At 32.2% G+C, this 14781-nt stretch overlaps 1 protein-coding gene across 2 annotated transcripts in view; it reads left to right on the top strand.

Annotated features, from left to right (window-relative positions):
* Positions 1-14781, top strand: part of LOC114325672 (serine/threonine-protein phosphatase 6 regulatory ankyrin repeat subunit A) — a 314485-nt gene that overhangs the window by 107594 nt on the left and 192110 nt on the right. For both annotated transcript variants that reach the window (XM_028273796.2, XM_028273793.2), the window contains exon 4: positions 10819-10920. In XM_028273796.2, coding sequence (XP_028129597.1) covers positions 10819-10920 — 102 coding nt within the window. The remainder of the gene's footprint in view (positions 1-10818; positions 10921-14781) is intronic.

Raw genomic sequence — 14781 nt, 5'->3', positions numbered from 1 at the left:
CTAAAAATTTAAAGTGCGAAAATTTTATACATACATACAGGGTGTTTCATTAATAATTGTCCATATAGTAACTGGAGAAACCTTAGATCAAAATACGAAGATTTAATCTAAAACATTTAAATAAAATGTGGTTCTTTACTGAGTTACAGGGTGTTTTATCTAAAAATTTAAAAACTGTTTTTTCTCAGCATTTTAAAACTATTCGACATATAATGTTCATACTAGACAGAAAGTGCGACTACTATACACCCTACTAAATTATGGTACACAAACGTTTCTAGCTACTACCAGAGGGGATAGTGAATGGTTGACCCTCCTCAAATTCTACGCCACTGGAGGAATTACTATTTTAGTGCCATTTTTAGATTCTCCAATACTTTATACGTAAATAATATACTCTTCATTGGTAACGATAAGGTCATTAGTCTTTGAAATATTTGAAGTTAAATATGAAACGGCACAATTATGTTGATTAATTTATGATATGATTCATATGATTAAAATTTAAAAATTGTTTGTAGCCAGTACTTTAAAACTATTTGGCCTATCCTTATCATACTTGGCAGAAAGTGTAGGTACTGTATACCCTACGAAATTAAGATAAATAAACGTTTTTAGCTACTACCAGAGGCGTACGAAAGGGGATAGTGGCTGGTTGACCCTTCCCAAATTCTACGCCACTGACGAAATTGCTATTTTAGTGTAATTTTTTGGTTTTCCAATACTTTTTACGTAAATAATATACTCTTCATTCGTAACGATAAAATGATTATTTTTCGAGATATTTGAAATTAAAAATGAAGCGACACACTACATTAATCAAAATAACCGTGTCGTTTCATTTTTAACTTCAAAGATCTCGAAAACTAATGACTTTATCGTTACGAATTAAGAGGATATTATTTTCATAGAAAATATTGGAGAATCCAAAAATTAAACTAAAATAGCAATTTCGCCAGTGGCGTAGAAATTGTAAAGGGTCAACCATTCACTTTCCCCCGTCGTACGCCTCTGGAAACAACCAGAAACGTTTTTTTAACATAATTCAGTAGTTTGTACAGTACCTATACTTCCTGCCAAGTATGAAAAAGATAGGTCGAATAGTTTTAAAATGCTGAGCACAAATAGTTTTTAAATTGTTAGATAAATCACCCTGTAACTCAGTAAGGAACCACATTTTATTTAAGTGTTTTAGGTTAAATCTTCGTATTTTGTGCTAAGGTTTCTCCAGTTACTTTATGGACAATTATTAATGAAACACCCTGTATACAGATGAGTGGGCCAAAGAAAACAGTCCACCTCGATATTTGACAGTATTTATTAGATTTTAAGGATATGAAGAAACAGGTCGATTTTGATCTAAGGGGGACACATTTGTACGGTACATACATCTGTCATTTGTCAACCCCCTCCTTTCCATTTCCCCCACCCCTTATTTTTAAATAGGGAATACGGGTCATGTGCTAGCTCATGTGAAAGGATATTCAAATCTATATTCAGTAATATTAACATTGACATAATTATTTATACAGGGCGTCCAAGAAAAATTATATTGAATTAAATTAATTGACACAAAAAGAAGAATGTATGCAATTTATTTAAATCAAAATACATTCTACTACTGATAGAAAACAGACAAATTCTTTTTCGCTTAAATTCAATATTCAACCTACCAAGAGGCAGATGGGTGGCAGCTTGAATATTGAAATTAAGCGAAGAGCAATGTTTATTTATCAAAAAATATTTTTTCTGTTTTGGGACAGCAGTAGAATGTATTTTGAATTAAAAAAATTACATACATTCTGCATTTTGTGTTAATTTAATTAAAATATTTTTTCTTGAACACCCTGTATAAATAATTAGGTCAATGTTTATATTACTGAATAGAGAATTGAGTAACCTTTTAAATGAGCTAGCACACGACCCCTATTCCCTATTTAAAAATAAGGGGTGGGGAAGGGGAAGGGAGGGGGTTGACAAATGACAAATGTATGTACCGTAAAAATGTGTCCCACTTAGATCAAAAATCGACCTGTTTCGTCGCTTCCTTAAAATCTAATAAATACTGCCAAATATCGAGGTGGACTGTTTTCTTTGGCTCACTCTGTATATGTATGTATATTACAGTCTAATAAAATGTTCGCACTTGGAATTTTTAGATTCCTAACCTGGTTTAACTTAAAATCAACATTTTTCTATTTTGTAAATAAAATTTGAAAGTACCCCCTCCGTGGCTCAGTGGTAAGAGCGCCTGCCTTTGGATCGAAAAAATCCGAAAGGTTGTGGGTTCGAATCTTACCAGGGTCAGAAATTTTTCATTTATTATAAATTAATAAATGAATATAGTTTCTGTCCTTGTGGGATCGGTACTCACCGGAGGGACCGCAGACGTTCGGATACAATTAGCGTCTCTTTGCAAAGACAATGACGTAGACTTTGCAAAGTAACAAGACACTTACTCAACACACACACTACACATTACTCCCCTGACTTAGTGATAAGTTATACAATTACGTGGCTAAAGGTTCTAATTCTAAACCAAGGCCAAAATCAGAGAAAAAAAAATTTGAAAGTCGATCAATTAATTGGTTCTAAGTACTTCATCTAAAACTTAAAATTTCTTAATTGATTTGTGGTTAAGTTTTTATTTTTAGTCAAATATTTTTCAACAATTTAGAATAACAGTAAGTAGACACAATTTTATGTGAAACATTTTTACAGACCCAGAAGTAAAGTGAATGTTTATATTATTTCTGTTATTTCTTGAATATACGATGGTATAAATGTATATTGGACAACAGATACCTAAAATCTTTATTTTTCAATGGAAATTCATGTTTAAATTAAATGCATATTGGAAAATGACAGTAAAAAGAATATAAAATACAATTTCTTATTTAAAAAGCGATTATAGGTACATAATTTTAAAATTCGAACAATATTACCGCTTCATTTAGCATTGCCGGATCAAAATTAAGGTTCCCATATGACGTCACGCGTTCGCCTTCCATGCGTGCGAACATACCGGTTCTCTGTGTACCGTGGCTGGAAGTGTCTACTCTTCCTTCCAGTACGAAAACACGTTTTTGTCGCTGTAGTAGGTTAGAAAAGAACGTGTTTTTTTCTCGTGCCGATAACAATGTGTGAAGAAAAACATGAGCAACGGATTAATGTGAAATTTCTCGTTAAATTAAAAAAAACTAGGACTGAGTGCTATAATTTGTTGAAAGAGACCTATGGTGAGAATTCTCTATCTCGTGCGTGTGTTTTCTAATGGTATAAACGGTTTTCTGAAGGCCGAGGGAACGCCGAAGATGACCAACGTCCAGGTCGAACTGTCTCTATTTCAACTCCGCAAACAGTGACCAAAATAAATGAAATTGTGCGCGGAGATCGTCGTATGAGCATTCGGTTGATTGCTGAGACTGTAAACGCAGATAAAGAAACTGTCAAAAAAATTTTAGATGACGAATTGAACATGAAGAAAGTCTGTGCGAAGTTGGTCCCAAAAAATTTGACCCCTGACCAAAAGCTCGTCCGTCAACAGATCTGCTCAGATTTTCTTGAGAGGTTACATGAAGAGCCTGAATTAATGGAAAACTTCATCACTTGCGAAGAAACCTGGATATTCAAATACGATGTTGAAACTAAGCGACAATCCATGCACTGGAAAACTCCTGCATCGCCAAGAATGAAAAAAGCAAGGATATCGAAATCAAAATTTAAAGCCATGCTAATAGTTTTTTTCGACATTAACGGCATCGTGATAACTGAGTGGGTTCCAGAGGGTCAAACTGTAAACCAAACTTACTATTTGAAAGTTTTGGCAACGCTGCGAGAGCGAGTTCGTAAGAAACGGCTGGAGTTATGGAAAAACAAGTCATGGATCTTGCACCAGGACAACGCACCTACCCATAACGCGCTGTCTGTGAAGCGTTATTTAGCCGCTAGAGGCATTCCAGTGCTCGAACACCCGCCGTACTCGCCTGATGTAGCACCCTGTGACTTTTTCCTGTTTCCGAAGATCAACTCTGCCTTAAAAAGAATCCGGTTTGAGTCTATGGAAGAGGTGAAGCGAAAAACGACGAAGCTCCTAAAAGCTCTAACAAAAGAAGACTTCCAGCATTGCTTTGACCAATGGAAAAAACGAATGGAACGGTGTGTGGTGAGGGAAGGGGAATATATTGAAGGAGAGCATTCGATTGTAGAATAATTTTTAAAATAAAACTTCTTTTTATAAGCAGTCTCGTTATTTAATAGCCAGACCTCGTAAACTTAATTAAAAATAAGCATTTGAGTAAAATATAAAATTATAAGCGAGGCACACAATAAAAATATAGAATAAGCTAGAGTTGTAATTCTAAACTGGATAAAGAGGAGTCCACCCTGGGTGGATTCTAACTTCTTACTTTAACACTAACACGAGAGTAGCAACTCTAAACTAATGCTTTGTCCTGTCTGGACGAATTCTAACTTGATACTTTAATAACACAAATACGCGAGAGTTTTAACTCTAAACTAATAAAGAGGCGTTCAGCTAAGCTGGATTAAAAATTTATTCTACCGCTTCAAATTATCTGCAATACCAACTAGGGGTTGGCGGGGGACAATTTTCTTAGAAATTTCTCTTAGTAAGGTAAAACTACCTTTTGAATGTTTTATACCTGGGATTCCTTGGGCATGAGTTACTCAGTAAGTTTTATGAAGGTAGAAATTATTTTGCTACCAGTAGCGTAGCAACATTTGAATAGATTTCTGTAAGAAATTACATTTCCCTACATTCAAATCACGCAATGAAAGCTACTCCAAAAGGGCTTCAAAGGAGAATGTGACCAACGGTACGGTTTACTTAAATCCATGATACACTTAATGGAAAGTGTTCCAGCATGATTTGTGCTGGAATTTATCACCTGTGTCCGCGTTAATGAGAACAGACTCTATGGGCCATTTCACGAACATACGCCTGTTTTGGCTTATTTCGACAACGAAAATTTTACTGTGCAAAGTAAAAAGTACGAAAATAAATGGCGCTAATAATTATTTCAATAAACAACAATGTAATTTGAAATTTACTTTTGTTCTTCTTATTTTGCACAGTAAAATATTCGTTGTCGAAGTAATCCAAAACAGGCGTATGTTCGTGGAATAGGGTATATTTGAAAAGTTGGCAAAGAATATAAGTGATTATTATTTTATTCATGGGAGATTCTGACCAATAGAAAGCTACAGAAATAAAAATTAAAGTGATTATTTTTTGATGATTTTAACTTCCAATCATATAGTAAGATATTTGATCACGTGTTTAATTCTGTCCAATCAGATTAAAATTATACTGAGAATTATCTACTGTAGAAAATTACCGATAGAATTTTTTTAAGTAGATTGTTTCTGTTTAATGGCAACCAGTTTCCTAGTTTTGACAACTGTCACATTTAAGAAAATATCCATAATATACGTATAAAAAGATAGTCTTACGAATATCACACGACAGTAATAATGAATAAAAAAATAATGCTTCATTTTTACTCAAATTTGTTGTCGTTGGGCGATAGCCACTCGAGCCCTGCTGGCTCTCGTGTCTATTGCCAGACAACAAATTTTCGAAAAACTGTCGCATTATTTTCAATTTATTCTCACTCTCTTGTGATATTATACCCGATAATTTTTGATAATATCCCGTCGTCAAGTATATTACGTCAGATGACCTTCGTTGCTACGAAAAAATACATTCAGTGACATTAATGACAATTACTGTTTCAAAAGTTATAAAAGTGATGACTTTCAACCGTCAAATATTTATAAAAGCTGTGTGTTTAACTGTAGTAATTTGTACTTACATAAATAAATTACAATTAAATTTTGGTTTTGAACAGTTTTATTCATGAAATAATCGCAGCAAATTGCACTCGATCTCTAAAATTATTATCGAATTGTTTCCCTCGTGCCACTTTGACATAATTTCACTCCCCTTCGGGTCGTGAAATTAAAACTGTCAAAGTGTCACTCGGGACAAATTCGATTATTTTAGAGCTCTTGTGCAATTACTACTGAAAATTTACACATAATAAATTTTAACATTTGTTCTCTGAAAAAAAATGTACCTAATATTAAATTAACGCCAAAGTCTAAGCTTTACTAAAAACATGCCCTAAGGTCTCTCCATGATGTTGCATGCCAGTGTTGTCAACGTCAGAAAACAATAAAATAGTAATTTCATAACATCAATGATAATACATAATAAAAGCAGATTTAAAAAAAAATATTATCCATTGTCATTTATAAACAAAGAATTTTACAATATTTAAGAAAGGAAATGTTAGAAAAGGCTTATCAGAAAAATTAAAAATGTAGACGACTTATTAGAAAAGGAAATAACAAAATACATCACAACATCTAAAATAACCAACACACTAAGTACTATTCTCTCCAGAACCAAACCCACAACATACTGCAGGCTCCAGGGAGATTAAAGTACTGCATCTATAAAATACCTACCTTGTAAATGCAACTGGGATTTTTATCTGGGACAAACCTCAATACCACTCAGTGTAAGGGTAAATAAGCATAAATCATATATTAAAAACAGAGACTTCGACAAATACCACACATTCCTGGGATGATGAACATAGATACAATGGAAGGAAGCATCAATAGGTATAAAAGGAACACAGCAAAAGGAGAAAAATCAAAGAAGCGCCCTCATCTTACTAAATGAAAAAAAAAATATGTAGCAAACTCATTAATTTAATATAGCCGTCTCTGGGTATCAATACTGAAAGAAGAAGTCAGCAATTAGAAATTACTTCTTAATTTAAAAATTTTTAAAAACGATTTTTGGACTGGATTTTGAAATATCAAAACCAATGTAACATGTGATTCGCATTACAATGAATTTTGATAAAGTTTAATTCTATAGAAATAGTTATTTATGTACCAAGTCAGTAAAGTTACTCTTTATCGAAAGAGTCTGATATTATGTGCAGAACGAGCATAGCGAACGAGAAAAAGAGTCTTTATTGACGTGGTGCATACAATATTTTATCGCCAACAATTTGATATTGGTTTTAATACCCACTTACAATTTACAATTTAAGAATTTTTTAAATTTTAGACGTAATACAAAGTTCGTGACAGTGATGACAGATGAATTTTGCATGATGGCCTCTTTCGATTTTTAATCGATAGTTATCAATATTTAACAATTACTAAATCGGTAAAGTTTTGATTTATTTTATACGAGTATAATTACATAATACTACAGAATTTCACTCTTTGACATAAATTTAATTAACAGTGTCGTAAATTTTGTACATTATTTTTAGTAATTACAGTAAATAAATTGTAAATTAACTCAAATAAATAATCGATTACTGCCATCGACCACTTATATTCAGTCTCGATTAATCGCGGCAGGTAAAGTAAAATTCTTCTTTCAGTACAATAAAGTGTTACTTTACTGCCGCAAATTAGGGCAAATGAGTACAATAATGGATGACTTTAGTGACGGTTGGCGATAAATAATACGTATTTATATTAAAGGGAATTCATTTGTTTAAATATCTTCTGAAAGTTCATTTTTTGTTAATTTTCACTTTTGCAACATCTATCCAATTATCCGTGGATAGTTCATATTTGATTGACGTCATCGATTTGGGTTTATTTTCTTCGCCCAACTTAGACTTAATGTAGTAGAAGAATGGACTAACTATATAAAAGAGCTCTTCCTGGATACGAGGCCACCACTTAAACACCACAAAATATACGAATACTGGTCCTAGTATTTTAAAAGCAGAAGTAGAGAAAGCCATCAAACAGAGCAAAAATGGGAAATCTCCAGGCCCTGACCAAATACCATCAGACTGGCTCAAACTTCTGCATGACGACAATGTCTCACAACTAACAAACATACCATATATACAGAGTTGGGAAAAAGTATGGAACCAAGCAAATATCTTTGAAACGAAAAGAACAATATTTATGAAACTTTGCATGCAAGTACAGTGACGCAAAAGGCATCTGACGCCATATTTTTTGTTACTACTCCACTTCGGGTTTCACCGGAAATACCCTTAACTTGTTTACTTTAAATGGGACACCCTGTATATTTTTGCAGATTTTAAAAGAACTTGTTATTTTTAATTCATACATACCAAGTCTGGAAGAAAAAACTATTAAAACAAGAAATAAATCTCTTTACCGTTAAAAAATAGGTTAATTTATTTACGTTAGACCAATGATATTAAAAATAAAAAAAAATAATTTCAAATGTTGAAAATGTTTGCTGTTCACCTCCTGACAACGTGCAAGCCTATAAATAAATTCGTGAGTCACTTTTTGCAAGATTTCTCCACGTATTAGTTCACATTCATCAATTATTATTCTTTGTCTCAAATCCTGCAAGCATGTTGGTCGCCTAACGTAAACACGTAATTTTATATAACCCACAGAAAAAATCTAACGGGTTGAGGTCCGGAGAACGAGCGGGCCACTCTATGAATCCTCTACGTCCAATCCATGGATTTGGAAAATTCACTTCCAAGAACTGAAAATTCACCATAACCTATTATCATTAATATTTCAATACGATCTTTTCCACATAAATGAACCATTTTTAATACAACTTATTTCTGTCAATTAGTTCAGTAACAGTTTTACCTACTATACTAAATTCAAATAAGTCATGCAGTGCATGTAAACAACAATTTTAGTCTACAGTATAGATGGTACTCGTTTATTTCCTATTACGTTGTATTAATACAAAAAATTATCTACAGACACTTTTTAACAAATTTTGTCTACCAAATTTGGTATGTGTGAATTAAAAATAACAAGTTCTTTTAAAATCCGCAAAAATATATATGGTGTCCCATTTAAATTAAATAAGTTAGGGGTATTTCCGGTGAAACTGAAAGTGGAATAGTAACAAAAAATATGGCAACAGATGTCTTTTGCGTACTTGCATGCAAAGTTTCATAAATATTGTTTTTTTTCATTTTAAAGATATTTCCTTGGTTCCATACTTTATCCCAACCTAGTATACAGTCATGAGCGTGCTAATAACCGGCAAAATAGCACAAAAGATGAAAAACTTATTAAGCTTTGAGATAAAAAGAAATGAAACTAGTCGAGCTGGGATATTTAGCGATATTAACCTATAAATTTACATTATATTGATTGTTTCCCACCTTTAGACGTATCGCACGAGTTTGGCAATTACCACTGTCACAGTGACAGTTATAGTTGACATACTTCTCTGATACGTGTAAAGGTGGGAAACAATCAATATAATGTAAATTTAGAGGTTAATATCGCTAAATATCCCAGCTCGACTAGTTTCATTCCTTTTTATCTCACAACTTAATATATTTTCCATCTTTTGTGCTATTTTGCCGGTTATTAGCGCGCTCATCACTGTATATAACCATATATACGAGACTGGAATGATGCCACGGATATGGTTAGGGTCTACATTTATTCCACTCCCAAAAAAACCTTATACATCATCATGTAAAGACTTTAGACTAATTAGTCAAATGAGCCACTCTCTCAAGCTACTTCTTAAGATTATTCTTAATAGAATCAAGCAGAAATGTGTAGAGACAATGGGAAACAAACAATTCGGTTTCAGAGAAGGATTGGAAACAAGGGAAGCTTTGTTCTCAATGTTAACATTACTTCAACGATTATGGGAAGTACAGAAACCAATTTACGTCTGATTTATAGATTTTGAGAAGGCGTTTGATAGAGTTCAACATGATAGGTTGTTTGAATATCTAGAAATGATTGAAATAGATGATAAAGATCTGAGACTTTTATAACATCTATATTGGAATCAAGAAGCTTCTATTCTGGTAGACGTCAAAGAAACAGACCAAATTTGCATTCAAAGAGGTGTCAGACAGGGTTGTGTGTTATCCCCAACTTTGTTTAACGTATACTCAGAAATAATTTTTATTGAAGCCTTGGAAGGACAATGTGGAGTTCGAATCGGGGGAGAAACTATTAACAACATCAGAGATGCAGACGACACCGCGATCATGGCTGAAAATATCGAAAATCTTCAATTCCTTATAGATCGAGTCACTAGAGAATTCTCCAATAACAGACTTAAACAAGTAGTAAACAAGACGTCGGCCCTATGCAACTAATTGTCAGTGATGAACCAATAAAAAAACTTAACCATTTTAAATACCTAGGATGTTGGATAAACGAGACACTAAATCCGGATGAAGAAATTAAAACTCGTATAGAAATTGCAAGAGGAGCATTTATAAACTTAGATCTATTCTGAGCAACTCTCAGCTGAACTTACAACTAAGAATCAAGTTCCTAAAATGTTATGTGTATCCTGTATTACTATATGGATGTGAAACCTGGATCATGAAGGTTAACATGATGAACAAATTAGTAGCCTTTGAGATGTGGTCGTATCGTAGAATGCTCTCAAGGCGAAGGTGATTTAACCAAGATGATAAAAAAGAGAGAACTTGAATATCCGGGGCATATAATGAGAGGTAGCAGATACAGGATGCTGCAGTTAATACTCAATGGAAAGATCGACGAAAAAGAGGAATTGGTCGGAAGAAATATTCATGGCTCCGAAACCTTCGTCAATGGACAGGCTTATCAGCAGATCAATTGTTACATGCCGCACAAGATCGAGAACGATATCGGCAAATTGTTATGGAAGCTACCCACGCCTAAAAATTTGGGCACGGTACTTAAAGAAGAAGTGTCTTTAGTTAGATTTTTTTTTTAATTTCATGTCTCTTCCTTAACCGTATAGTACATTTACGATTTTTATTTTTTTTTTTATAGGACAACTACAATGTTCTGCATATCTCAGCAATGCATTCACGGGAGGACGTTGTTAAACTTCTGCTATCAAAACGGGGAGTGGATCCATACTCTACCGGCGGGGTAAGTACAATTGTGTGTATTACTTTAATTGCTATTAAAGGAGTAAAATATCGCGGAGTGCCATCTCCGCGACGAAGGTTGGCAATCATACGAGTAAAATATTCTTAGTGGCTATATGGAGTCAAATATAATTAACTATTACATAACTTTAATTATGGTATTTTTATGCAAAATTTAAGATAACACAACTACTACTAGATGTCGGTTTATAACGTCCTTCGCCGTTTTCCGACTTTCAATCGCCATTTTAGCCCGATCAAAGAACAATTTGACCCAAAAAAATAAAGGAAGGTTAAAAATTTGGAAATAGGTAGTAGAAATTGTCTATTATTATACAGTATGTCCCTGTAAGTTGTATTCATATGGAAAACTTTTTTATTATTAATTTTACGAAAAAAAGTCATTCTTTATAAAAAGTTCTGCATGGTCCATAACCCAAGATTCAACCATCAGATATCAAATTTTATGAATGTTATACGAGATATGTCAAAAAGTTTGAATTTCACTCAAGAGTAAAGTAGCTTTATTTCTCACAATATTGAAAATTGCTATTATGAAAAGTTGTTTGGAATTAAAAACTATATTCTAATATGCAATTACATTCTTCTAATTAAAAAAAAAATTTTTTTGAAAAATTATGGATAATTAACATTATCTTCAGTTATTTCAATTCTGATAACTCTTTTATTATTAATTTTACGAAAAAAAAGTGATTCTTAATAAAAAGTTCTGGATGGTCAAAAACCTAAAATACAACCATCTTGTATTAAATTTTATCAATTTTATACGAGGTATGTCAAAAAAGATAAATTTAGATCAAAACTAAAGTACCTTTATAGTTCAGAATATTTCAATTAGAAGGATATAATTACATAATAATATATAGTTTTTAATTCTAAATAACTTTTCATAATCACAATTTTCGATATTTTCAAAAATAAACGTATTTTACTCTTGAGCGAAATTCATATTTTTGACATACCTCGTATAAAATTGATAAAATTTGACATAATATGGTTGTATTTTAGGTTTTAGACCATGCAAAACTTTTTATTAAGAATCACTTTTTTTCGTAAAATTAATAATAAAACAGTTATCTCAATTGAAATAACTGAAAATAATGTTGGTTATCCATAATTTAAAAAAAAAAAATTTTTTCAATTAGAAAGATGTAATTGCATACTAGAATATAGTTTTTAATTCCAAACAACTTTTCATAATAGCAATTTTCAATATTGTGAAAAATAACTACTATAACTACTATAGCTACTTTACTCTTGAGTAAAATTCAAATTTTTGACATACCTCGTATAATATTCAAAAAATTTGATATTTGATGGTTAAATCTTAGGTTTTGGACCATGCAGAGCTTTTTATGAAGAATAACTTTTTCTCGTAAAATTTATAATAAAAAAATTTTCCATATGGATACAACTTACAGGGACATACTGTATAAGAAAAAGTTTACAATTCTACATCCCCCCTTTTACAAAAATGGAGGGGAATACCCCCTCTCGAAAATGAAAATACATTCAAAATAAGACCGGAATTGACTAAAATTACTAATTCTAAACAACTTTTCTTCTATAGAGTTTTTTCACTCTATAAAATCAATACTTTTCGAGTTATTTGCGAGTGAATATGTTCGTGTTTAACAAAATAAAACATGTTTTTGGACGGTTTTTCGGAGATAACTCAAAAAGTAAGTATTTTAGCGAAAAAAATATTCTTAACAAAAATATAGCCCAGAAAAAATTGAAAAAAATGGTGTAGACATGAGGTATGTAGACCCAGTAGAAGCAGAGTTGCAGCTAATGAAAAGTAGGTTCTCCTTCGTCAAATTCCAAATCGAATATTTCAATGTGAAATAACCCAAAAACGAAGCACTTTTAGCGGCAAATTAATTTTAACTTTTTTAAAGTGTTTAAAAAAAAGGTTCATTTTTGTTTTTTAAAAAAAAATTGTAATGTTAAAAGTAAGTAAATTACGCTCAGAATATTGTTGGTCCCTTTTATTTTTTGGTAAAAAAATCGCGAAAATCACCCCCTAATTAGCATGACATATAAATTTTAATATTACCACTTCACAAGTTACTTTTTCTATGTATTATTTATATGATCTCTAAGTTTCATCGGTTCAACGTGCTTCGTTTTGAAAAAGCTGTAGTTAAAATGGCTTGAACGAGTAACTAATCACGAGTTTAGGCAAATTTCGAACAGCCATAGCATAACCAATTTTTGTATATCAAGAAAACAAAAAATCAAAAATATTCTGAAAAACAAAACGTACATTTTATTACTCTTTGAGATTTTCGGTATTCGTAATGGTTTTTAAGTTAATTCCATAAACAATTACGAATTTTTTCAAAATTAAAAAAAAATGTTTTATTTTAAACCTAATTTTTTTCAAAACTGAGCTCTTTTAACCAATGAAACTTATAGATAATATAAACAATACATAAGTAAAGTAACTTGTAAAGCGGTAACGAATACAGTAGAGCGTCGATTATCCGAACTAATTGGAAGACATGGGTGTTCGGAAAACCGATTTGTTCGGATAATCGAACTATATTGAGATTGTCATACATATTTATCCACAAGTGAATAAAAACCATATTTATATAACTGTATATCTGTTCATACTTTTATAATGACAAATAGCAATTAAACAAAAAAGTGCAGTCTTTGCGACAGCATATTTTTGGAGACACAATTGAAGATATTTTAAGCGTTAATTGCTAACGCTTGCTCAATACTCGAGTGCGGGGCGCGGGAGTCGGGAGTTCGGATAACCTGTCGTTCGGTTGATCGACGTTCGGATAATCGACGCTCTACTGTAATTTTATTTGAGAAGCTAATTAAGGGGTGATTTTCGCCATTTTTTTTACCAAAAAATAAAAGGTACCAACAATATTTTGAGCATTACTCATTTACTTTTAACGTTAGAAGTTTTTTTTTAAACAAAAATAAACCTTTTTTTAAACACTTTAAAAATGTTGTAATGAATTTTCCCCGAAAAGTGCTCCGTTTTTTGGTTATTTCACATTAAAATATTCGATTTGGAATTTGACGAAGAAGAACCTACATTTCATTAGCTGCAACTCTGCTTCTACTGGGTCTGTAGACCTCACGCATACACCATTATTTTCAATTTTTATAAGCTATATTCTTACTAACAATATTTTTTTCGCTAAAATACTTACTTTTTGAGTTATCTCCGAAAAACCGTCCAAAAACATTTTTTTTTTGTTAAAAATGAACACAATCACTCGCAAATAGCTCGAAAAGTATTGACTTAGTAAAAAAACTCTATAGAACAAAAGTTACTTAGAATTAGTCAATTTATCCAATTCCGGACTTATTTTGAACGTATATTTTTTCACCCCCAAAAAAAAATTTTCACCCCGTATTTTCCAATTTTTGTAAAATGGAGGGGATGTAGAATTGTAAACTTTTTCTTATATAATAATAGACAATTTCAACTACCTATTCCCAAATTTTCATCCTTCCTCTATTTTTTTGGAGGTTTTCGTAAAATTTTGCATCCCCTTTCCATTAGTCCGGTGAGCTCATAGATCGTCTTCTGTGTTCCATTCGCTCGTTTCTTTGTTTATTCCTTCCCTTGTTCTCGGTCTACCTTGTTTTCTCTTGCCTTCCTATTTTCGTTTTAGTATTTCCTTTGATATTCGATGTTCGTATTCGAAATATTAGTACATACATATACAGTGTGGTGCAAATGTTTGGAATAAATTCGTTATTTCGTAAGCCAGCTACTTACAGGAAAAATCCTGAAACAGGTCGATTTTTAGGTAGAAGATGAAGGGTAGCAGTGCCAAACTTTTTTGAATCTTTTTGGGGTCCC

The sequence above is a fragment of the Diabrotica virgifera genome, chromosome 4, assembly GCF_917563875.1.
Source record: "Diabrotica virgifera virgifera chromosome 4, PGI_DIABVI_V3a".
Lineage (NCBI taxonomy): Eukaryota > Metazoa > Arthropoda > Insecta > Coleoptera > Chrysomelidae > Diabrotica > Diabrotica virgifera.
The sequence above is the reverse complement of the archived record's forward strand: the minus strand, read 5'-3'. Positions and strand labels throughout refer to the sequence as shown.